This window comes from Miniopterus schreibersii (genome assembly GCF_964146895.1).
Source record: "Miniopterus schreibersii genome assembly, chromosome: 8".
Lineage (NCBI taxonomy): Eukaryota > Metazoa > Chordata > Mammalia > Chiroptera > Miniopteridae > Miniopterus > Miniopterus schreibersii.
In genome coordinates this window covers 59253228-59276502 of record NC_138109.1, presented here as the reverse complement: position 1 = coordinate 59276502, position 23275 = coordinate 59253228, and the positions used below count along the sequence as shown (strand labels likewise).

Below are 23275 nucleotides of genomic sequence, written 5' to 3'. Positions count from 1 at the left end.
CTCCTCCAATAGGTATATTATTTAGAGCCGTGTTCTTCAAACTTCTGATCATAACCAAACATATTGAGTCACTAAGTCAGTTCAGTGGGTCAGACCAGCAATTTTTACAAAATGGAATACTATATAATTGAAAATACTAGTTTGCTTGTACAGATTTTTAATAAAAGTTACGGATATTGCAACAAGTTTTGTGGCCAATTACAAAGAACAATGTGAGCAAGTGGAGAGGGAATACGACAAATTGTCTAGGACTAAGATGTTGTGTATTGCTTACCAACATCTCTTTTGATGTATTTAATGGTCAGTTTGACCATTACCAGAGGAGAAGAGCTAACACTGTACATTTTTATTTTTATAGTAATATAATATGTAGTTAGTTGTGAAGCTAAATGTACCCACTGTCTGTAAAATTAAGTTTTACAATCAAATTATTTTAATAACCTATTTTCAGAATGAATTTTACTGAGGAAGATACTTGTTTTCTCAAATTCATGACAGTTGCAAAACTTTCATCCGGCATGTATAAAATTACACTCAATCTTTTTTATTAGGAGATAAAAAGAAGTAAAAAATACATAACCATGTTCAAGTTGAGCTGCTGATCTGAAACCGTAAATAGTGACAATATTCAGAAATATATTGACTCTGTAATTAGTAAACTTTGACTTCATTTGAGGCACATTTTAAAAAGAAAATATAAGACTTTAAAGATTATGTAAAATAGTTTCCTCAAAACTAAATGTCCAATGAAAATGAATATATTAGTAACTTTTTGGTGCATAGGATGATGCCCAACCAGCTGAGCCACATCAGCAAGGGCTGTAATGTATTCTTCCTTTCTGACTGGTACCAGAACATAAACTATTATATAAATTAATACTCCGATTCTCCACCCCTCCTACCAGTCTCAGTGTGGCAGCTGCTTTATAACCTTAGTTGTAGGACTTCTGTTCAGTGGATTTCAGGCAGTTCTGAACAGTTGTTCTATAGTTCGGTTGTAATTTTAATGTGGTCGTGGGAGGATTTAGGTACCGTGCTTACCTATGCCACCATCTTGACCAGAATTTCCTGTTTCCTTTTTTTTTTAACATAAGATATTTTCCTTGGTAAAGAGTACCTGGAAACTTAATACCAATAAACTGTATTTAGGACTTTATGACTCTCCTTCCTTAGTACTGTGGGAAGAAATGCTCTTGGAATAAAAACCTCTCATAGGTATGACCAAATAAACCTAAGCTGTCCTAAGTAGGTAAAATCTCCATGTACATTTATCACCAAGAACATCCGTATCAGCTTTGTGTTAGAAAAGTTTCCATCAACAAGGAAAGAAAGAACCCTCTAGAACTAGGTCTGTGACAAGGGTATCAATGGAAAAATCAAGAGTTGAAGGAATATATAAAGTAGAGTCATTGTGGGAATGTTTATAGGGAAAGAGAAATGTCTTAGAACATGTGTATTATCCTCAGATAATTTTCTTATGGATAAAACTTCTTAGAGATCTCAAAACCTGGAGCTGCCCAAATGGCACAGCAGTGAGTGCACTGACCAAAGTGAAGTTTTGTTTTGATTAGTATTCGTGTAAAATAACTAGATGTAGTAATGGATGTATTAGTAAACAGTAAACTCTACCTGGAAAGACAATCTAATTGTTGAACCAAATAACTAATTCTTTCATTCATTCTTCTGAACAGACTGGATTATGGACAGAACTTGGAAAGATTGAGAATAATTTCTTAAAGCCCCTCCATACAGGACTTAATATGTCAAAAGCACATTATGAAGCAGAAATTAAAAATAGCCAAGAAAATAGCCAAGGTTGGTAATGTGCAATTTCATTTTTGCTTAGGTCTAAAAATTAGTCAGATTTTAAAACTGCAATTTATATTTAAAATACAGAACTTTTTAATCTTGCACTTGTCTAATTTATAGCAAACAAGGAACCATGACAGCTAAGTCATTTTATTTATAATTAAAATGATTCGTAGCAGATCTGTAAGCCAGTTAACACTGAAATTGGGTTAAAGATTTAAACCAAATTGAAACATATTCTGGTTTAAAAAATCTCAAGTCCTAGTTGGGAATCTAATTGTAATACAAGTGTTTCTGTTTGGATATCATTGTATTTCCTTAGGTATTGTTTGGTCCACCCATCCTCAAGTAAATCTTTACAAATTACAAAAAAGAATCTTGGGTCCAGAATTACTTTTTTTTTTTTTTAATCCTCACCCAAGGACATTTTTTCCATTGCTTTTCAGAGAGTGGAGAGAGAAACATCAATGTCAGAGAGACATCGATGAGTTGCCTCCCACATGCACCCCAACCAGGGCTGGGGATCAAACCTGCAACCAAGGAGCGTGCCCCTGACCAGGATGGAACCCGGGACCCTTCAGTTTGTGGGTTGATGCTCTAACCACTGAGCAAAATGGGCTAGGGCCAGAATTACTTTTTAAGGTCAGCAATTCTACTACAATAATCTTGTGATTATTTCCATATAACTATGGTAATATTTCTATAGGCATTATTAAAAATTTTTTTTTTTGGTGTAATGTGTATAATTCTGATTATATACTGAAGAAAATGTTTATAAATTTTCATTCATGCTATACATGCCAAAATAATGCTAGTCACTTAGAGAAACATTAATTCACATGTTACAGAACTTTGATAGTTATATTTGCTAATAGCTTGATTTAAGCATACCCTGAGCTATTAAACTTAACTTATACAAATAACCGACATATTTTTTAAATAAGGGAATGATGAAAGTAACTTATAAATTTATTATTGAAACTTGAGAGTTGTTTTAATATTTAAACATGACAGGATTTTTTTTCTTTTCTTATAGAAGCCCAGAAGTGTAAAGATTTTTGTTCTGTAACTGTAGGTGGAGAAGAGATCCCTAATATGCCTCCTGAAATGCAGCTTAAGGTAGATCTAAAATTTTTCTGAGCCACTTCCACCTGAAGTCTTTTCTTTTTTTACTTTGTTTTGTTTTAAATGCAGACTTAACTCCAAATTTTCTTGGCATTGCAGGTCCTACATTCAGCACTTTTCACATTTGATTTGATTGAAAGTGTTCTGGCTCGAGTAGAAGAACTCATTGAAATAAAAACAAAGTCTACCTCTGAAGAAAATACTGGGATAAAGTGAAAGCTCCATCTCTTAAATAAAAATTAGTAAAATACTATATTTTCCATTATGATTTAATACTTTTACAAAATTTTTCTGTAAAACACCAATAGAAAAATTAATGGTAGCTTTTCTCATGTTTCTGTAATGACACATTATATTATGGATGAGTGGTATTCTTTGGTTTTAAAAAGGTAATCTCCACGATAAATAATGCCCATATATAATAAATGCTACTGTTAAAGTTAATACAAATTAATAATTTTGTATTACAATTTCATAAAATGTAGTTGAATTACCTTCATTCATATAGTTGTAATGAGTTTATAAAAATACTGATGCACTTTATGTTCTTTAGATGCTATGCTGCATTTTAGAACTAGTTTTAAATTGGATATCACTCCAATTCTTTCTAAACATTATTAAAAGAATTATTCAGCAAAACTCCTGAAAATAAAATCACTTCTAATTGTATATATTTTATTTAAAATTTTTTAAATATTTAATGTAAATATATATTCAAACATTATAATTCAACCAGTCTTAAGTATTTTAATATTCTTCCAAAAGAACATTTATAATTGATACTCTAATTTGGGTTAAATGAGTCACTGAGATTTATCTTTTGAAGTGTTTTCCAGACAGGGCTTTGCTCAATGATATAAGCTTTAGTTGTTATCATTCTGTAACAGATGCTATCTATGTATGGTTTGGAGGTAATCTGGGAAAAGATAAAGATGTGCAACATTATTTACAGAAATAAGGTCTTTTTACAGGGGCACATAAAAAAAATACCTAACTTTCAATTATTCAAGTATTGATCACTTTCTGTGTGCTAAATACTACATATGAGTCATTAGAGTAATAGACACCTGATCTCTGTCTTTAAAGAATTTCAAACATACAAGCCAAAAAGTAGAATATGCTAAGAATTGCTTTAATGGAGATCTATTCCAAGTGAAGAGTAAGGAACACCTGCCTGCCTAGGGGAGTTGGGGGCACACTTCACACAGGAGGATAAGCATGAAAAGAAAGGAGACAACTGGTGGAGATCATTCTATGAAATAGTATGTTTACACTCTGACAGTTGATGACTACAACCTGACTAATATTTATACTTTAGAATTTCAAGGAAAATTTAAGTAACCAATATGGCCAACACTGGTTGGCCAAATGCTCTTTTGGCCTAAAATGAGTCATTTTGGTAGTGGCTACTGGAAATAAATTGAGAAGACTGGAGAGGCTGAGTTCAGGCTTGGGAAAGGGTTGCGTGCTGAAATAGCAACTTCTCTGAGGGGAACTGAAGCAGAGTATTTGTCAATCATGCCCAAGAGGGTGTGCATTTTCAAGTCAAGAAAAAAGTGTATTGAGCATGTGTATGTATGTATGTGTTATTTTCCTTAGGTAACTCACCTTAGCTAGAGTGCACATAAGATCAATAGCATTTACTGTGTTGTGTACTGGAAGTATCCGTAAGTTACTACCCAGGAATCTGAAAAACAATTCATAAGTTAAACAGATCATATGACTTTTACTAATGTGTTATCTTCAGCGGGAAAAAGAGACAAACTTCTTACTGCTTGTCTTTTGTTTCTTCATTCATGCCCTGCCTTATTTCACAGAGGAACTGATATGGCTTTGTAGTCAGAGCTTAAATGAATAAAAACTGTTTACTTTGGTTTAGTCTTGCAGGAGAATCCCAGAAATCAGCATGAACTTTGAAACTTGTCACCCTGATTCACAGAGTAGCCGTTTGGCCTGCATTTTATGAAAAGTAAGTCTAGTGCTCTTGCATACCTCTGCTGAATCCTGAACATCAGTTTCCATTCCTCAAGCCCATGGAGGGCAGCAGACAGAACCAAAAAACTGTTTCGGTGAATGTTAATAAACTTCTCAATTTTGGCTAGGAATATTTCTTCAGCTGAAATAAAGCATTCTTTAGCATCCATCAATAAAAATGCAACTCCTAGGGAAGGTGAACGTAATATAAAACATTAAAATCAAATTTTTTTATAAACTCAGTAAGATCAATAAAAATAGCTCTTAAGTATAACATAGCTATTAAGTGTCCAGGCCCTAAACCATAAGGAGTAGAAATTACTACAACAAAATTCTTACACAACAAAATAATTTAGGTGGTTCTTTGGAGTGCTCTGTATAAAAGGATGACTTACTCTATATAGGGAGAAAAAACTTTTTTGGTCAGTAACCATTTTTCAGACTAAGGCACAATGAGGGTAATGCCTAATTTTACTTAAAGGTTAACTTTCCATGTTACAATGATTTTTAAAAGCTGAAAATCAACTGAAGAAAGGTAGTCTTAAGCTTCCAATTATTTCTTGGAGAAACCTCTGTACCAGAACATAAACTATTATATAAATTAATACATTCAATAAGCAGATACCTAGGATCTCTGGAACAGTATCAGGCCTATAAGAATGGTCCAGAAGAAAAACTGGACCTAATTAGCTATTTGAAACACGATAAAATCAGTTCTCTAAAAGACATAATCTAAGGAAACTGATTATGCTAATTGAGGAACTTGGGCAATTAATCTCAACCTAAATTGCCTCATCTGTACAATTGGAATAATTCTTCAATAGGTTTGTTGAAAGGATTAAAGATTAGATACTGTATATAAAGTGGTGAAGGCACATAGTGGGATCACCAAACATTTTACTTCTCCCTAGAGGACTCTGTTCAACAGGGAATGATGAGTTTAAGGTAGGACTATGTTTAGCCTGGAAGCTTTTGAAACCACCTGTCTTCCAAAACATCTGCTGGAGTGTAAGTCCATTTGCAACCCTTCTAATAAAATCACCTGCACCTCTTTTTGTCACTTCTATCCTTTTCCAAGCACAAATATAACTGCCCCCTTCCCCAGCCTCATATCCTAATCTAATTCCTTCTGTACTTTGCCCATGACTCACAGTCACACAGTATTCTGACTTAAGGAACACTTGTGTGTCCCCATTTGGTTCTTTTAGTTAGTATTTGTTTATATTATATTCAGCATCTTGTACAAAATCATGAAAAATATTCTCCCATATTGTTTTTATGTGTGGGTTTTGACCAATACTGTGATGTTGGCTTCTTTGTTAATATGGGTAATACTTTAATAGAAGTATTGATTACAGGGAAGGTGGCTTTGTTCTATTTTCATCTTAGTTCCAAAGCAAGTAGTTTTTACCATCCTCTACCAGATTCCACTGGTTCAGCTTTAGTTCAACAACTGTAATCTTAAAAGGGGATATATTTTGTAATTGGCTATAAGTACTGCTTTTGCAGCAGCAACCAAGTTTTATACATTTACCTTTCAAAAGATAACACCTTAAGCTTATTACTTGGTTAATGAACTACCAAATTATTAGAACGTATACATACATATTTTATAAGAAACTTAAATCTTACAAGGCAGTTAGCAAATATACTGTACCAGTACGAGAAAATATAATTGATCCATTTTCCACTGAAGCTGAATACCGCACCTTGTGGCTTTGATTTTCTAGGGCAGTTGCAACTTCACAATGCTTTAAAAAAATTTTCAGAAATACAAACTTAAGACATGCTTAGAATAGTTTTTTATTAAAGCTAATATATTGCCCTGGCTGGTTTGGCTCAGTGGTTAGAGCATCAGCCTGTGGACTGAAGGGTCCCAGGTTCAATTTCAGCCAAGGACACATACCTCAGTTGCATGCTCGATCCCCGGCCCCAGGAGGGGTGTGTGCAGGAGGCAACCAATCCATGTGCCTCATATTGATGTCTCTGTCTCTGTCTGTCTGTCTGTCTGTCTCTCTCTCTCTGTCTCTTTCTCCCCACCCTCCTTTCCCCTCTTTTTGAGAAGCAATGGAAAAAATAACCAAAGGCGAGGATTAAAAAATAGTTGATACATTAAAATAGCATCTTTTATAATTATACCACTTAAAGATTTGATCATCAAAAGACAGACTAAATGTTCTCTCTATGGAGAAAAACTAAAAAAAAATTTAATTCAGCTCAAACACAATCATTGCAGGTTTGAAAATGAGTTGTATACTACAATTATGTTACTTAGGGACAGAAATTAAGGACATAATTAAAGAACTAAACTATAAAAACCAGAGTAAATGCAAACTTTAAAACAAAAAACTTAGTTCCCTGGCTGGTGTGGCTCAGTTAGTTGGTTGAGTGTTGTCCTATGCACCAAAAGAATGCCAGTTTGATTCCAGGCCAGGGCACATGCCCAGGTGTGGGTTCCATCCCCAGTTGGGGTGTGTGTGGGACTGACTGATGTTTCTCTCTCTTGCCCTCTCCCTTCCCCTCTGTAAAATCAATAAAAACATATTAAAAAATAATAACAGAGATGGATTCTGACATGCATTAATTTACAGTGGTACCTTGGTTTTCGAATGTAACCCGTTCCGGAAGACCATTCGAGTTCTGAAACGTTCGAAAACCAAGGGATCCACAGCCGACAGCCGGGCCTCAGGATGTTGCCCTCAGCGGAAGCCGTGTGGCGTGTTCGACTTCCGAGGCGGGTTGGAAAACCGAAGCATTTCCTTCCGGGTTTACGGCGTTTGTAACCCGAAATGTTCCTCAACGGAGACGTTCGAAAACCGAGGTACCACTGTGTAACAGGAATGTGGGTGGTGGTATGTTTCTTAGATGGCTGACAGAACCATGAGGTGCCAGGCACAGAATACCACAGACAACCAATTCTCAAATTCACCTGTTTACTTTCCAGTTACTTTTAGTATACTTTTAAAATATGCCTTAGTTGAGTCAGAAAATATGTCTGAAAACAGCAACTAAACTTTTGGTTTAAATACTAACCATTTCAAAATTCATCTCATTTCCGATTCCACCAAGTAATTAGATCATAATACCCAAGACACTAAAACATAAGTGGTTAATATTATTTCCTGATTGGTCAAAACTCAAGCTTGTTATTCTCCAAATACATAAAAATCCCTTAGGTATATTAATTTTATTTTATATTTTTTCCTCAGATCATGTATATTTTAAGCACACAGGCTAGAATTGGGCATAAAATACATGCTTCCTTTCCTTCCTAAAGGGAGTATTTTGTGCCATTCAAACAGATCCTGACCTACAGTTCACGTATGACACTTCCCATGAGCTTCTGCTGTTTTAAAATTATACATTGCTTCCAGCGATGGCAGACTAACTAATTTAGGCCAACCCTCCTGCTGAAGACAACTGGGAAGCTGGACATTTTTTTCTTTTTTCACTTTTTTTAGAGGATGTTTATTAAAGCTGGGGATAGTGAAATAAAGAAGGGTCTAGGATAACAGGAGAGGGACTAGACGTCAAAATGAGCCTCGGCTGGGCTGCTTTGGCTCACTAAGTCAGAAAAGGGGGCCTTGGCAAGAGGTTCAGGGAGTTTGCCCAGGACAAACTTCTGCTCACCACTGCCCTGGTTGCAAGCCTAATGGGGTTCCTTAGAGTTTAGGAGATGTGTGCCTGTGGGGGAAGAAGTGGGAGAAGGAAAAGGCGCAGGAGTGCTCCTGAGCGTGCACCAAAACTGGACAATTTTTAAAATCTGTCTGAATGCATTAGAGAGCTAGCAGGATAGTGAAAAATTGCAAGACCAAGATTTATACAGAAATTTAAAGATATGAGACAAGCATTTAGGCCATATTTTCCCTGAGGGCATCTATCAGCCAATTAAGGAAGACACATGAGAGGCTAAACAGAGCCTTTGACAAAAGTAGAACAGTTCTCACAGGGATTGTAGCCTCGCTTCAAATCATTTCAATCCCTGAAACTGTATTAAGTTGATACTGTATTAGTAGTGCTCCCAAGCACCTTTCAGAATCACTCCCTAGAGCAGCCTTTCTCAATCAGGTCTCCTCATTTGAACTACAGAACAAACAAAATTATTTCAGTGACTATTTTCTCACTTCTCCTATACCAGTACCATTCTAGATGCATAGGAAATAAGTTCATTTTTACATACAACAGACACCTTAGAGCTTGGGTTGCTAGATTAACAAAAATATAGAATACCCAGTTAAATTTTAATTTCAGATAAACAATATAATTTTTAGCATAATTATGTCCCATGCAATATTTGGAATGTACTTATACTAAATTCATTGTTTATCTGAAACTCAAATTTAATTGAGTGTCCTGTATTTTATCTGGCAAACCTCTTAGGGCATTAGGGGTTTAATTCTCTTGCAAAATTAAGACTTCACTAGAGAAATAGAACACCACTTTAGGCCTCAAATTATTTCTAGAAATAATGTTCAAATATAAATTCTAACACACGATAAAAAGTAATGAGACATACAAAGAGTCAAGATTACATGAAAGAGAACCATCAGAAACATCAGGAAATATAAACAGACACACAGGGAATACATACAGTGAAGTTATCGGATATATACCTTAAAATAGCTGCTATGTTGAAGAAAATAAAAGACAAGGTTGAAAATTTTGACAAAGAACCAGAAACTATACAAAAAAGGGTGTGTTGTGACAGATATGAGTCAGGAAAGCTTCATAAAATTTGAGTCAAATCTTTAAAGTGGCAAGCAGTTTATTAAGCAGACAAGTGAAGGAAGACGACAAATGTGAGAACAGCCTGGACAGAAAGAATAACATAGATAAAGTCATTCAGAGCCAAAAGCATGAGACTTATGTGTAAGTGTGTAACGTGTATATGTGGTAATGTGTATATACGTCAGTTAATTTGGGGACAGTGTTAGAATAAATGTTGGCATATCATGAGGACCCATGTATGCCATGCTAATGAATTTCAATTCTACCCTATTGGGGGAGCCTACTAAAAGAATTATAATAAAAATGATAGAAGAAAATAATGAAGACAAAATTAGAAAGAACTTAGTTAAGACAAAATAGGTAAGTTGAAGAGTTAATTTTTCAAAATAACCAGAAGCTAAGACTAGATTTACCAAAGTACAGCAATGGGCAAAAGTAGGTTTATAATTGTTCATATGGAAAAGACATGCAGGTTATGATTATTAACATAGCTTTATTAACTCAAAACAATGTCACAATGGCACAGCAAACCTACTTTTGTCTACCCCTGTATGTTTCATGGAATATTAGCCCCATAAGATATTAAAAGGTATTCCTTATTTATAAGCTTGGGAAACACTGAATACTATTTTGTCTCCTTTGGGGGAAATTACAATGCATTTGAGCAATTAAAAGCTCTGAAGAGTAATGCAGTAAAAAAAACTTGTAAAACTTTTTTTATACCAGCATTCCAAATAAAATTTATTGCATACCTCTTTCTACAACGTAACATCTATTAATATTATGTAAAACTAGTGTTCTGCCTAGCAAATCTATTTAAAGAAAAGAAAATATAAACAGAAATGAACCTAATAACTGATACAGAGTTTATTAGAAAATTAAAAGAATGCCAATAAGACATTTTTATCACAGAAATGGCAGTTTCATAAAGTTCAACTTAATAAATTTAATCACCTCCATGAAATAGGTAAATTTTTGAAAAAAATATAATTTATGAAATATTTCATAATAGCAACAAAACATCAACTATCTCGGTACATAGAAAGAAATAGGAATAATATGAAAAAAATTTAAATCATATCTGAGAAAAAAATAATACTGAAAGGCAAAAAACTTGAGAAAATTTGTAATCAATATTATAATACAAATGTGTATTATTTTTAATATTTTGAAAGACTAAAAATTTAATTTTTATGCCAATAGAAAAAAGACAACTATAGAAAAAATGAAATTAATAAATATGTATATGAAAAAATGTTTAATCTCTCTATTCATCAAATAAACACAAAATATAAGCTATCAGAGTAGCAAAGATTTTAATATGATAACAGTTGGAATTATCAAACTTGAGGGTAAGGTGACCCTCCAATGTATTCCTGATGGGAGTGTAAATAAACACATTCTGGAAGATCATTTGACAATACATATCCAAGTCCTAAAATGTGCATGCCTCTTTTTTTAACCCAACTATTCTATTTCTAAGAATTTTTCTAAAACAATAATTAGCAAAAAACAAAAAGATTTATGTGTACAGATGGGATATAAAGCACCATTTAAAATATTAAAAAATAGGCCCTGGCCGGGTTGCTGAGTTGGTTAGAGAGTTGTCCCCATATACCAAGATTTTGGGTTCAATGCCCAGTCAGGGCACATACAAGAATCAACCAATGAATGTATAAATGGGTGGAACAACAAACTGATGTCTCTCTCTCTCAAATCAATAAATAGAAAAAAAATTTAAAATAGGACCTATTGGAATAAAAGTGGTGGTTCCTCCTCCTTTCTTTAGAAAGTACACAAAAGCCAGAGGAGAATGAGAAACAAAAGCAAATTTTATATTTTATGAAACTAAGAGGTATGTGTAACTCCAAATAAAACACATGAAAAAGAATAGACCCTCTACCATGGGGGACATATCTAAAAACAGTGTCTGAGAATTTGGGCTCCTCCAGGGAAAGAACATTTCATCTATGCCTGATGCTTATCTGATGGATCATTTAAAATGTTAGGTGTTGGAAAGAGATCTTTTGCATAAAAACTAGAAGTGAACATTGAATCCATTTAACTGTGTAACTAATATTAAAATAAATGTGGAAATTATGGTTATAAAAATTGTAAATGTTATACACATTTTACATAATGAATAAAAGTTATAAATATCTAATATAATTAGTATTTTATCATTGATCTAATTAATAAAAGTCCTGAGGGGAAAGGGAATTAGTAGTATCCTTTTTGTTGATGTGATTAACTACATACTATTCTCTCTATAAGTATGTCAAATGGTCATATATGTATGTGTGTATATATATATACACATATATATATTTTTTGGATAATCCATTTTCCCTCATCGGGTTTTTTTTTTTCCTAATGACTTTTTAAAAAAAAAATTATCTTTATTGTTGAAAGTATTACAGATATCCCCCTTTTTCCCCCCATTGATCCCTTCCACTCCACATCCGACCCTCCCCCAGGCCTTCATCACACTATATTCTGTGTCTATATATTCATATATATTTTTATGTACTTTTCTCTATGTATAGTTTATAATTTGAAAAAAGTGAAACAAAACTGAAAAAAATTCTCAATGGATAAGTTTAACAGGATTAAAGAGATAAATACTAACTTGGAAGACACAACTGATGAAATTACCTATAGATTGCAGCCCAAAGACACAGTAAAATAAAAGAGAAGTCAAAATGCAGAGAATATTGTGAGATGATCTAACACACATGTAATAGGAATGAGTAGGGGAATAGGACAGAGGCAATATTAAAGCAGATAATGAATAAGAAAGTAACACCAATTCACAGATTCATGAAGCCTCAAAGATAAAAAGAAATTCATACTTTAAACTGTAGAGTGCCAAAATCTGAAAAGCAGTCAGAGAGTAAAGATAGGTAATCACTCAGGAAACGACAAACTGACTGTTCCTCCTGATGCCTAGACAAGACTGAGACTAGGCAGACCAGTTTCTGTTTATCTCTCAAAACATTTTAAGTAATATTTATGTGCATATATGTTACTGTTTCTGGATTTCCTTAACATCTCAATTAGAACAGGCTTAGAGAGAAAAAAATAATTTTAGAAAATTTCCAACCTTCAAATATTTAGAGAAGTAGGATGTTGGAAATGGATGCAGTAAAGTTTATAATTTAATCTTTAAAATGCATTTAACTTATGTAATTGCAGATCCACAGAACTTTGGATAATCAAGCTAAGGATCTTTTAAAATATCATCCTACCACTTTTAATATTTAAATTAAAGATCAATGGCCCAAATGCCTCTTTACCTTAAGAGATGAGCTCATAATAATGGTGGTTGTCCATTTTATTTTTTCTTTTTCAGCACTTTCTGCCATCTGTCCTTGGATCAAACTACCTTCTAATGGTGCCACAGTCTGAGAAAAATAAGAGCAAAAAGAACACACAAAAATGTTTGTTTAAAATGAGTACCTTAAAGATAGAAAGAAAACTAGGCTAATGGAGACATTCTTAAAAATATCTGAAGGTCAAAATTTGACACTGAAAATGTACTTGTCTTGTTATACATTAAACTTATTCAGTACTATGATTCCTATTAATAATTATTAAAAGCAATGGTTCCCACTTCAGAGCACTAACTTAAAGAAAGACCTGTGTCAAGAACTATGAAACGTGCTTACAAGCTAGCTAAGTCTCCTACTTGCAAGTTTCATGGATATAGCAAAAGATATAAGGCTCTTGGGTTACAGAAAAAGGCCAGTCTTTACTCACAGCAATAGGAGTATCACAATTTTCTTGTGGCAGTTCCCCAAGTCCAATTCCCATTGGGTGATGGGACAAGGCCAGTTAACAGCACAGACAGTGGGCTGTATTGGAATAAAGGAACTCTGAGCACAGGAAACCCCAAACTTCTATAATAAGCTGCAAGTAAAGCCTCTGTCAACCACTTGGAAAACCTGCATCTGCGGGCCTCCTACCCATTCCTCTCTCAGCTTCTATTCTGACCACAGCGATGTGGCTCTGGAGGGTGTGGGCTACTTCTTCCATAAGTTGACTGAGGCGAAGCAGAAGGGGGCCCAGAGTCTCTTGAAGCTGCAAAACCAGCGCAGCAGCCGCACCCTCTTCCTGTACATGCAGAAGCCTTCCCAAGGTAAGTGGGGTAAAACTCAGGACACCATGGAAGCCACCAGGGTCATGGAGAAGAACCTGATCCAGGCCCTTCTGGATCTGCAGCCTCTGGGTTCCACCCACACAGACATCCATCTCTGTGACTTCCTGGATGAGGAAGTGAAACTCATCAAGAAGATGGGCAACCACTGGACTAACCTCCTCAGACTGGCCAGCCCCCAGGCTGGGTTAGTGAGTCTCTCTTCAAAAGGCTCACCCCCAAACACCACTAGAGGCCTGCGAGGGGCTCCTCTGCATCCCCCCTGGTGTCTGGCTTCTGCCTGTGCCTCTCTCTGCCACCACCTGGCATCCTTTTAACCACCTTGGAAACCTATCCCATGCCTTGGACCAGATGGAAATAAGCTTTTTGCAGGAAAAAAAAATTCTAGTAGGTTTTCTTTTTCTCTTTTGTAGAACTTGTTAATCTGATCCTAAAATTAATATGGAAATTCAAATGGCCTAGAATAGTCAAAACAATTTTGGAAAAGAAGAATGAAGTTGGAGGACTTACTCTACCCAATTTCAAAACTTACTATAAAGCCACAGCAAACAAGAGACTGTGGTACTGGAGAAGAAAAAAAAAGACATAAAGCCCTGGCCGGCACTGCTCAGTTGTCAGAGCGTTGGCCCGCACACCAAAAGGTCAGGTTTGATCCCTGGCCCCAATCAGGATGCATGCGGGAGGCAACCGATGGATGTGTCTCTCTCACATCAATGTTTTTCTCTTTCTCCCCCCTCCTCCCTTCCCACTATCTCTAAAAACCAATGGAAAAATATCCTTGGGTGAGGATCAACAAACAAACAAAAGACATACAGATCACTGGAACTGAATAAAAAAAATAAACCCTTACATACACTATGGTTAAATGATTTTTTACAAAGGTATCAAGGCAACTGAATGAAGAATAATAATCTTTTTAACAAAGGGTGTTGAAACAATTAAATATTTATATGTAAAAAGACAAAAAACAACTTACAGCCGTACCTCACACCATATAACTGTTAACTCAGAATGGATAATAGATTTACATGTAAAACATAAAACTATAAATATTTTAGAAGAAAACAGGACATCTTTGCAACTCTGGGATAGACAAAGAATGTTAAGATATGAAACCAAAAACACAATCCATAAATAAAATCGATAACTTAGGCTTTATCAAAGTTAAAAACTTTTCCCTTTAAGAGACTGCTTGGAGAATAAAAATACAAGCCAAAAAACAGACTGAAAGAAAATATTTGTAAGGTATTATCTGGTAAGTGACTTGTATCCAGAATATATATTTAAAGACCTTAAAAACTCAAAACCAAGAAAACAGCCCAATTTAGAAATGGGCAAATGAGTTGAACAGATACTTCAATGAAGATAAATAAACAGCAATTAAGCATATGAAAAGATACTCAACATCATTTGTCATTAGGGAAATATAAATTAAAACCAAATGAGATACCACTACATACCTATTACAGTGGCTAAAATTTAAAAGACTAACCAAATGAAGTGTTGGTGACGATGTGGAGGAACTGGAACTCTTATACACTGCCACTTGGAAAGTATGTGGTACAGTCATTTTGGAAAACAGTTTAACAATTTCTTTAAAAGTTAATTACACACCTACCATATAATCCAGCTATTTCATTCCTAGATATTCTACCAAAGCAAAAAGAAAGCATATCTATACAAAGATTTAAATATAAATGCTTTACTTGTATAAATAGCCAAAAACTAGAAACAATGTCCCTCAACAGGTGAATAGATATTGGGATATATCCATACAATGATATACTACTTAGCAATAAAATAAATAAAAAAATGAACTACTAATACACACAAAAACCTGTTTCAATGTCAAAAATTATGCTAAGTGAAAGAAGCCAAAGAAAGTAACAGAAAACAGAATGTTTCTAATGGAGGGGTTGGGGTCAGAAGGGAGGGTTACAAAAGGGCAGAAGGAAAGTTTTGAGAATGATAGTATATCCCTTATACTGATTGGTGGTGATGGTTTCACAGGTGTATCAATGTATCAAAACATTAGATCATGCACTGCAATTTACTACACATCTATTATACCTCAATATAACTGCATACATGTATGTGTAATAATGATATAAATTTGTACATATATATATATATACACACACACACACACACACACACACACATAGGAGCTATTTTTAAAATTTCTTGTGGTGGAGTTCTGAAATCTGCAGCAATTCTAGCTACCCCATTACCAGTTGTTTACTCTTGCTGCTACAGAAACCAAAATTAATGCCATGCAGCTGAAATCAGGCAAAAAAAAGCAAAACGAATTCTTTGTTATAAAAGTGAAAAATAGCCCTGGCCCAGTGGCTCAGTTCGTTGGAGTGTCATACCATACACCAAAAGGGTGCTGGTTCGATTCTCGGTAAGGGCACATAGCTAGGCTGCAGGTTCTGTCCCTGGTTGGGATGTGTACAGGAGGCAACCAATCGATGTTTCTCTCTCACATGAAAGTTTCTCTCTCTCCCTTCCTCTCTCTCTGAAATCAAACATATCCTCGGGCAAGGATTTAAAAAAAGTGAAAAATAACCTTTTTGAAACACCTTGATAATCACTAAAAAGGGTCCCAGGAGCTACCACATCCCAATTATTTCTGAAAAGAAAAACACATTTTTAGATAAAGTAACCTGGCCTGCTTATACGGCTAAAAAAGAAATCTTTCTTTTATAGCATCTTCTTTCAGAGGTAAGATCTTTTACAATAGTATTAAATGGGAGGGTTCTATCAAAACAGGGATCTCCTACATTTTTGTAAGCAGCAGCTATTTCCCTTTTCTTAAAGCATGGAAATCACCAAGATGAGGATATACTGACAATAAGTTTCTATTCCATAAAGGAAAGGAGAGGCGGCACTAAGGAAGCCCCAAATAAACATTCCTTTCTAGATTGGGAATTGAAACAAACTCAGGAAAGCACAGTTTATCTGGCTTGGTAGTTTATCCGGTATGGCTTTGGTAGCTACAGATATTGGGAATTCTCAAACATTAAATCGAAACCTAAAGTAAATGGGATCAAAAGTATTTAGATTTTTAAAAGGCTAAAATATACAGTATTTAAGTTTATTTTTTTTTAAATATATCTTTATTGATTTCAGAGAGAGGAAAGGAGAGGGAGAGAGAGGGATAGAAACATCAATGATGAGAGGGTCACTGATCGAGCCCACAACCCGGGCATGTGCTGACCAGGAATCGAACCCCGATCGCCTGGATCCTAGGTCGACGCTCAACTGCTGAGCCATGCCCGGCCGGGCTAAGTTTATTTTTTAAATGACTTGTCTAGTCATCTTCAGAGCAATATAACATGGTTAAGAGCACAAATTCTGGGGCTGGAGTACCTAGATAGAAATCCTGGTTCTGTCATTTACTAGTTCTGTTCACTTGGGCAAGTCACTTAACCTCTCTAAACCTCAACTGTCTCAGTCCCTCTTTCACAACTTTTGTGAAGACTAAATCAGATTGTAAAGTAGCAAGATAGCATAACGGCTAAAAGTGTGGCCTGGGTCAAGCTTCCTGATTGGCTCTGCCACCTACCAGTTGTAAATAATCTGACCTTGGGCAAATCACTTAACTTCTCCATGTCTCAGGTTCCTCACCTCTAAAAGGGGAATAATATTTTCTGCCCCACAGGTCTATTAAGATTAATATATTATCCATAAAGCACTTAAAATAGTGGAGCACATAAGTGAAGTAGTAGTCTATTGAAATGTGCTTTGCAAATAATAAGCTTCAATAAATGTTAATACCACTATTTAAAAAGGTACAATACACACAAGATTGTTAATTGTAAATGTAAATTTATATATTTTTTTAAAGAGAATGCTTAGGTGCTCAAAGTAGTAAAAGGAGAGCTGCCCTTTGTTTTATAAGCAACAGAATTTCATGTCTGTTGTTCAAATCCTATGGTTACTTTGCAGTTTCTAATAACTATTTTGTTATTTGATTTAATTGGGTAACTGAGGCATCCACATCCTAGGTGTTTTCTTACAGTTTCTTTATAGACAGTTTTGGGGGAGACAAAAGGGGAGAGAGGAAGCCAAAATGATTGAAACTGTTAGTTATTAATAAGGGAGCAAATGGAATCAGACATTAAACTTAATAAACTAGGGAGCTAAATCGGACATTAAACCTGATTCACTGAAGCCATAGTATTCACGGGCTCCCCAGGGGACAGCCGCATCCTTTGTTTAAGGGATTTAATCCCCTAAACAGGCAGAAAGAATAGGCTACAGGTCATTAGCTGGAATTACCAAAGGAAGAACAGAAACAGCTGGGGAAATTCCTTTGCTAGGTGCATGCACAGTAGAAGCCAAGATGGTGCAGGGGGAGATAAGCCTAAACGCAGTAGAAACCAGATGCAGCAAAATTTGGGGGCATGCAGTAGGAGCCAAAATGGTGACATAAGGGGTGGAGTGTAGCCTGAGAAAATCTGGAAAAAGGAACAGGTTGGATAGGGGAAGGACCCAGCACAAGCTCATGAAGGATTAGGAAAGAGATTGGTTAGCTAGAAAGCCTGCTCTCTCCCAAACTAGAGGGGATCTAATGAAAGTTTAAGGAAGGCCTGTCTGGGTAGCGCGCCGTTGTTCGTGCATTCTCTCTGTAGCCGCGGTGTAGGTCCAAGCACTGCTCCAATCACCTGTCGTAGTGCAGTCCTGGATGTGGCAGCACAGCATGGGCAGGAGCACAGCCAGAAGCAGAGACTATGGTGGACTACCAGAGCCCAGGGTGATGGCACTACAGCTCTGGATCCTGACCCTCGTGGTAGGCACTTAAGCTCACCAGGCCCAGGACTTCTTCCACAGTAAGAGAGAGCTAAACCACCTGGGCATGGATGAGACACTGGGCACCTGGTGACAGCACTTTATTTCTGCTCCAATAAATCTTACCACTACATCTCATCCTCTTATGTGAGAGTCCCTGAAATGCTTTTCTTGTGACTCCGTGGAAGAACCTTATTTCCACCGGCAACAAAACTTAATAAAATTAAAGGCTGTTCAGAATGGAGACATAACTATCACAAAACAAAAGATCAGTTAGAAATGAAATGAGAATATGTATACATATATTTAAATTTATTTTATGTTATAATGTGAGGAATGCTCAAAGAAATGGAACACTGAACTTCAGTTCTGGCTGGATTTTGAACAAATGTGGGGGGGAAAAGAAAATATTTATAGAACTTCACACTTCAGGAAATTCAGGCCAAGAGAGAATGGAGCCAAAGGTCATATACACCTACAGAGTGGAAATGAATGGGTTCACTTTGGGTAGTATGGACAAGTCTTCCAATCCATGGACACAAAGGTCTTTCCATTTGTTTGTGTCTTCTATTTCTTTCATCAGTGTTTTACAGTTTTCAGTATACAAGTCTTTCACCTACTTAGTTAAGTTTCTTCCTATTGTATTTTTTGGGATATAAATGTCATAAATGGGATATTTTCCTAATTTCCTTTTCATATAGTTTATTGCTAATATATAGAATGCAACTAATTTTTGCATGTGGATTTTATTTCCTTCAACTTGACTGAATTTGTTAGTTCTAACAGTTGTTTTTTTTATGGAGTCTAGGATTCTCTCTATATAAGATTGAGACAGCACAAGGACCTGGGACCCCGGGGCTAAAGGAATGCCAGATGGCTAAAAGGTACACCAGATAATCTGATGCAAAAATGTTACCACCTTAACTCCTACTTGCCTAAGAATGCAGAAGTACCTTCCTTATTTCCCTTCTAATCCATTACTTCTTTGCAGATGTTGAAACCACAGTTCCACAAGCACAGTTGGTCAAAGTTTGACAGCAATACGACCTTCCTGTGTTGGTGGTGGTAGTGAATAGTCTACCATCTTGGCCCTCATAGCCCAGGTGGGAAGCTAAGTTTTGCTAATCAACCCAACAGGAGGAGGAAGGAGCTACACCCTGACATAGACAGCTCGTAAGCCTGTCTTTTCAAAAAAGCCCACCTTTTCTGAAAAGCAGTGAAGCAAAGCCAGCAACGGTCAGTTTGGAGGACCTTTCTTTCCTCTGTACTGCCTCCCTTGTGCCCAAGCATAAGCCCAATAAAATTTGTCCAGCTCCTTGGAGAAATGGTTGATTCTAGGACAGGGACAAGAAATATTCATGATGAGCCTAGAGCATTTCGTAGTGCCAGAAAGTAAGGAAGTGATTTGAAACAAAAACAAAGAAAAAAAACACATTGAGAGGGGAATGTCAAAAGAGTGGAGGAACCAACTGAAAGAGATTCCAATGGCCAAAGCTGGAACAATCTGAGCAGCAAAATAAAATACTATTACCTTATAACTCAAAGTACAATACCCATGAATCCATATTGATATAAGTGATTACGTAAACTAATAAATGGGAGACAAGAGATAAATCTAACACTCTCCATGAAACACTGGAGAAACCTGACAAACACTACCTCAACCAGGTGGTCAAAATCGACATCAGCATTCATAAACCATGTTGATAGTGTATGTACCCTTGATATGATGTATTTTTCCTTTCAATAACCCATAACCCATAACTCCAGTCTTATCTTGAGAAAAATATCAAACAAATTCCAGTAGTAGGGCAACCTACAAAATACCCAACCAGCACTACTCAAAACTGTCAATATCATCAAAAACAAAGAAGGTCTGAGAAACTCAGAGCCAAGAATCTAAGGGAACACTGCAACTAGTGGTATACTAGCTGGAATCCTGGAACAGAAAAAAAAGACATTAGGCAAAAAACAAAACAAACAAAAACACAGAAAACACTAAGAAAACCTGAATAGACTTTGGTTAGTAATATTGAAGTAATATGGACTCAATAATTGTAATAAATGTACCATACCAATATAAGGTGTTATTAATAGAGAAAACCAGTTAGAGAGTATGTGGGAATACACTGTACCATTGTTTGTCTCATTTCTTTCTATAAATCTAAACTGTTCTAAAAAATAGTCTATTTTAAAAATTCTAATCAAAGCCCATTAGAAATCCTGCCTCCTGCAAGAAGCTATCCCTGATTCCCTTGAACTAAATGAGACCCATCCTTCCTCAGAATCCACCTTACAACCTCTATTGAGCATTTACCATAGCCTTAAAAATTTATTTAAAAACACATTTCATTTCCAGTAATTCATAAGCTTCTTAATGTAAACCAAATTTATATTCTCCATGTTACTCAATACAAAATTAGGTCAAAGCAGTATTGAGAAACCAACTAATCCAAATGAAAGTTACTTTCAATAACGGTGAGTTAATATCTCCTAAGGCAGTTTCATGCTCCTTTTGAATAACTCTAGTAATTAGAAAGTTCTTCCTGCTGGGTTGAAACCAGCTGCTCTATAATTTCCTCATTTATTGCATGAATGAATGAATGACAAGTTAACTAGCTCTATGAGAGGAAGGACATCTTCTGTTTTATCTAATACATCTCTCCAACACCTGGCATACAGTAGACATTCAAAAATGTGTTGTTTTTTTTCTTTTAAATGTTTTTATTGACTTTGGCAAGAGGAAAGGAGAGGGATAGAGAGAGAGAAACATTGATGAGAGAGAAACATCAATTTGCTGCCTCCTAAACGCCCCCTACTGGGTGGGAACAGCCTGCAATCCCAGCAGTGCCCTGACCGGGACTCCAACCAGCAACCTCTTGGTTCATGGGTGGATGCTCAATCGCTGAGCCACACGGGCTGGGCAAAATATGTTTGTTTTTTAATGTCTTGCTAGCTGGCTTGGGGAAGGGCTTTAACTTTTATTCTCCCCCTCCTCCCATAAAATTTAATATACTATCTAGCTGATGGCAATCCACCTGAAACATATCCATCCATATAACATATATTCATTTAAATATTTACACTCTTATATGTAGGTTTTATAAACAATTTTAACTAATTTAACTAAAGCTAAGAGAAATTAAGTAATTCTGTGCATTAATAATTGAGAAAGGAACTGGGATCAGCAGATCCCTAAGAGTGTCCTGTTAACGACTAAGAATGATTCAGAAAAATAGGGCTCCCTCGATATCTCTGGGGAAACGCTCCTGGAGTAACAGCCATGCAGGGGACTCACTGGCTCCAGAGGTGTGACTTGAGGCACATCACCTCTAGTAGGCCAGCTCTCTCAACTAAAAATAAAAAGCTTGGACTCAATGGCCTCTTAAGCCTTTGTTGTTATGGTTTTGTTTGCTAGCCCCAAGTTTTCAAATTTAAATAAATTTAATACAGCACAATAGTCTCCCATAAATCCTTTTCTCCGCTCTGTCGGCTCAGTTCTCAAATGAGAGAGGCTGGCCTACAGTGATCTTCATGGCCCCTTCCATTCTTTACTTTTTTTAATATATATATCTTCATTGATTTCAGAGAGAGATGGAAACATCAATGATGAGAGAGTCTTTGACCGGCTGCCTCCTGCACACCCCCCACCGGGGACGAGCCCGCAACCCGGGCATGGGCCCTGACAGGAATCGACCCTCCATCTCCCGGGTCCTAGGTCGATGCTCCACCGCTGAGCTACGCAGGGGGGGCCCTTCTTAACTTTTGAAGATTTTTTTTCCTGGGGGTGGGAGAGGCAAAAGATTACGAACACCACCCAAAAATAAAGTAAATAAATAAAATATAAACTCGCCAGGTGGATGACCAGGCTTCTGAAAAGGTCTACAAATCCTACATGAAAAACCTGAGGAAACCTCTTTCCACACATCTCCAGAAGGTAGAAAACGGTAAGAAGGATCCTCTCTCACCGACCTGGGCTCTGAGGTAAAGATTTGCTCTTGGCAAGGCTAAGGAAGAAAACACATTGCCTGAAGAACAAAGAATGAAGAACGTAAAGTGCCTGGTCCTCAGAAGCCTCATTCCCAAGGCTGCAAACATACCTGATCAGCCGGTCCTTGGGGCCAGCTCGCGGTCCTCAAGCTTCTAGAACCTTCTGTTAGAGCGAGAAGCGCTGCCGGCGGAGCAGAGAGGCTCAAGCTTATTCTCCGGCCACTCTAGCCCACCGAGCACCTTCTCCATGCTCCCGGCTTCTGCGCAGGCGCAGACCTTGCTGCCATGGCCCCGCCCCTGCTACATTGCCCCGCCCCTGCTACATTGGCCCCGCCCCGTGGCTCTTGCGCTTCAGATCGCAAATCTGCACGAACTGTTAAGTGGTTAAGAAAAAACGGGTTTTTTTTGTGTTAGACTTAATTGCCTGGAATTGATTTTTCACAATTTTCTAAATTCTTGTCCTAATATAAACACATAAAACCAAAGTGCCTTTTGGTTTATCCAAATTATAAAAAAATAAAGTAACATTCATTAATGCTTTTAGCATATAGAGGCCTGTGTGTGTTTGCAATTTGGGACTTCATTGTTTTCAGGTCTAACTGAAGCTCAGAAAGTTATTGGGTGCTAGTGCTCACAGTTGTAAACATTTAACAAGAAAGAAAAAGAAAAACCACCACTTGCCTGGAGCCTAATGGTTAG

The 23275-nt window shown here is 36.4% G+C and overlaps 2 protein-coding genes across 5 annotated transcripts in view; one reads left to right on the top strand and one right to left on the bottom strand.

The window, feature by feature from the left end:
- The window catches only part of GLMN (glomulin, FKBP associated protein), a 29761-nt gene extending 26576 nt beyond the window's left edge, over positions 1-3185 (top strand). For 3 of the 4 annotated variants that reach the window (XM_081144439.1, XM_081144440.1, XM_081144441.1), the window contains exons 17-19: positions 1692-1815; positions 2846-2928; positions 3034-3185. In XM_081144439.1, the coding sequence (XP_081000565.1) occupies positions 1692-1815; positions 2846-2928; positions 3034-3150 (324 nt within the window). In that variant the 3' untranslated portion in view covers positions 3151-3185. The remainder of the gene's footprint in view (positions 1-1691; positions 1816-2845; positions 2929-3033) is intronic. The other variant, XR_013999334.1, reaches the window with a different exon arrangement.
- A 500-nt stretch (positions 3186-3685) lies between these two features.
- Positions 3686-22815, bottom strand: LOC308560495 (protein SPO16 homolog). Its single transcript, XM_081144442.1, has 6 exons — positions 22687-22815; positions 12933-13040; positions 6566-6659; positions 4927-5095; positions 4543-4621; positions 3686-3850 (listed from the first exon to the last, which is right to left on the bottom strand). The coding sequence occupies exons 2-6, from the start codon at positions 12999-13001 to the stop codon at positions 3719-3721; spliced, it is 543 nt and encodes a 180-aa protein (XP_081000568.1). The 5' UTR covers positions 13002-13040; positions 22687-22815; the 3' UTR covers positions 3686-3718.
- Between the last annotated feature and the right edge of the window lie 460 nt (positions 22816-23275).

Bases quoted from the DNA above. Each gene is read 5' to 3' on its own strand.
- LOC308560495 (XM_081144442.1), bottom strand. From the start codon at position 13,001: ATGGCAGAAAGTGCTGAAAAAGAAAAAATAAAATGGACAACCACCATT. The intron at 5,096-6,565 runs GTACAGTATATT...CACCTTCCCTAG, and splicing joins AATTATATTTTCTCGTACTG to GAGTTGCATTTTTATTGATG. The intron at 3,851-4,542 runs GTGAGTTACCTA...ATCTTTTCCCAG, and splicing joins TTATGTGCACTCTAGCTAAG to ATTACCTCCAAACCATACAT.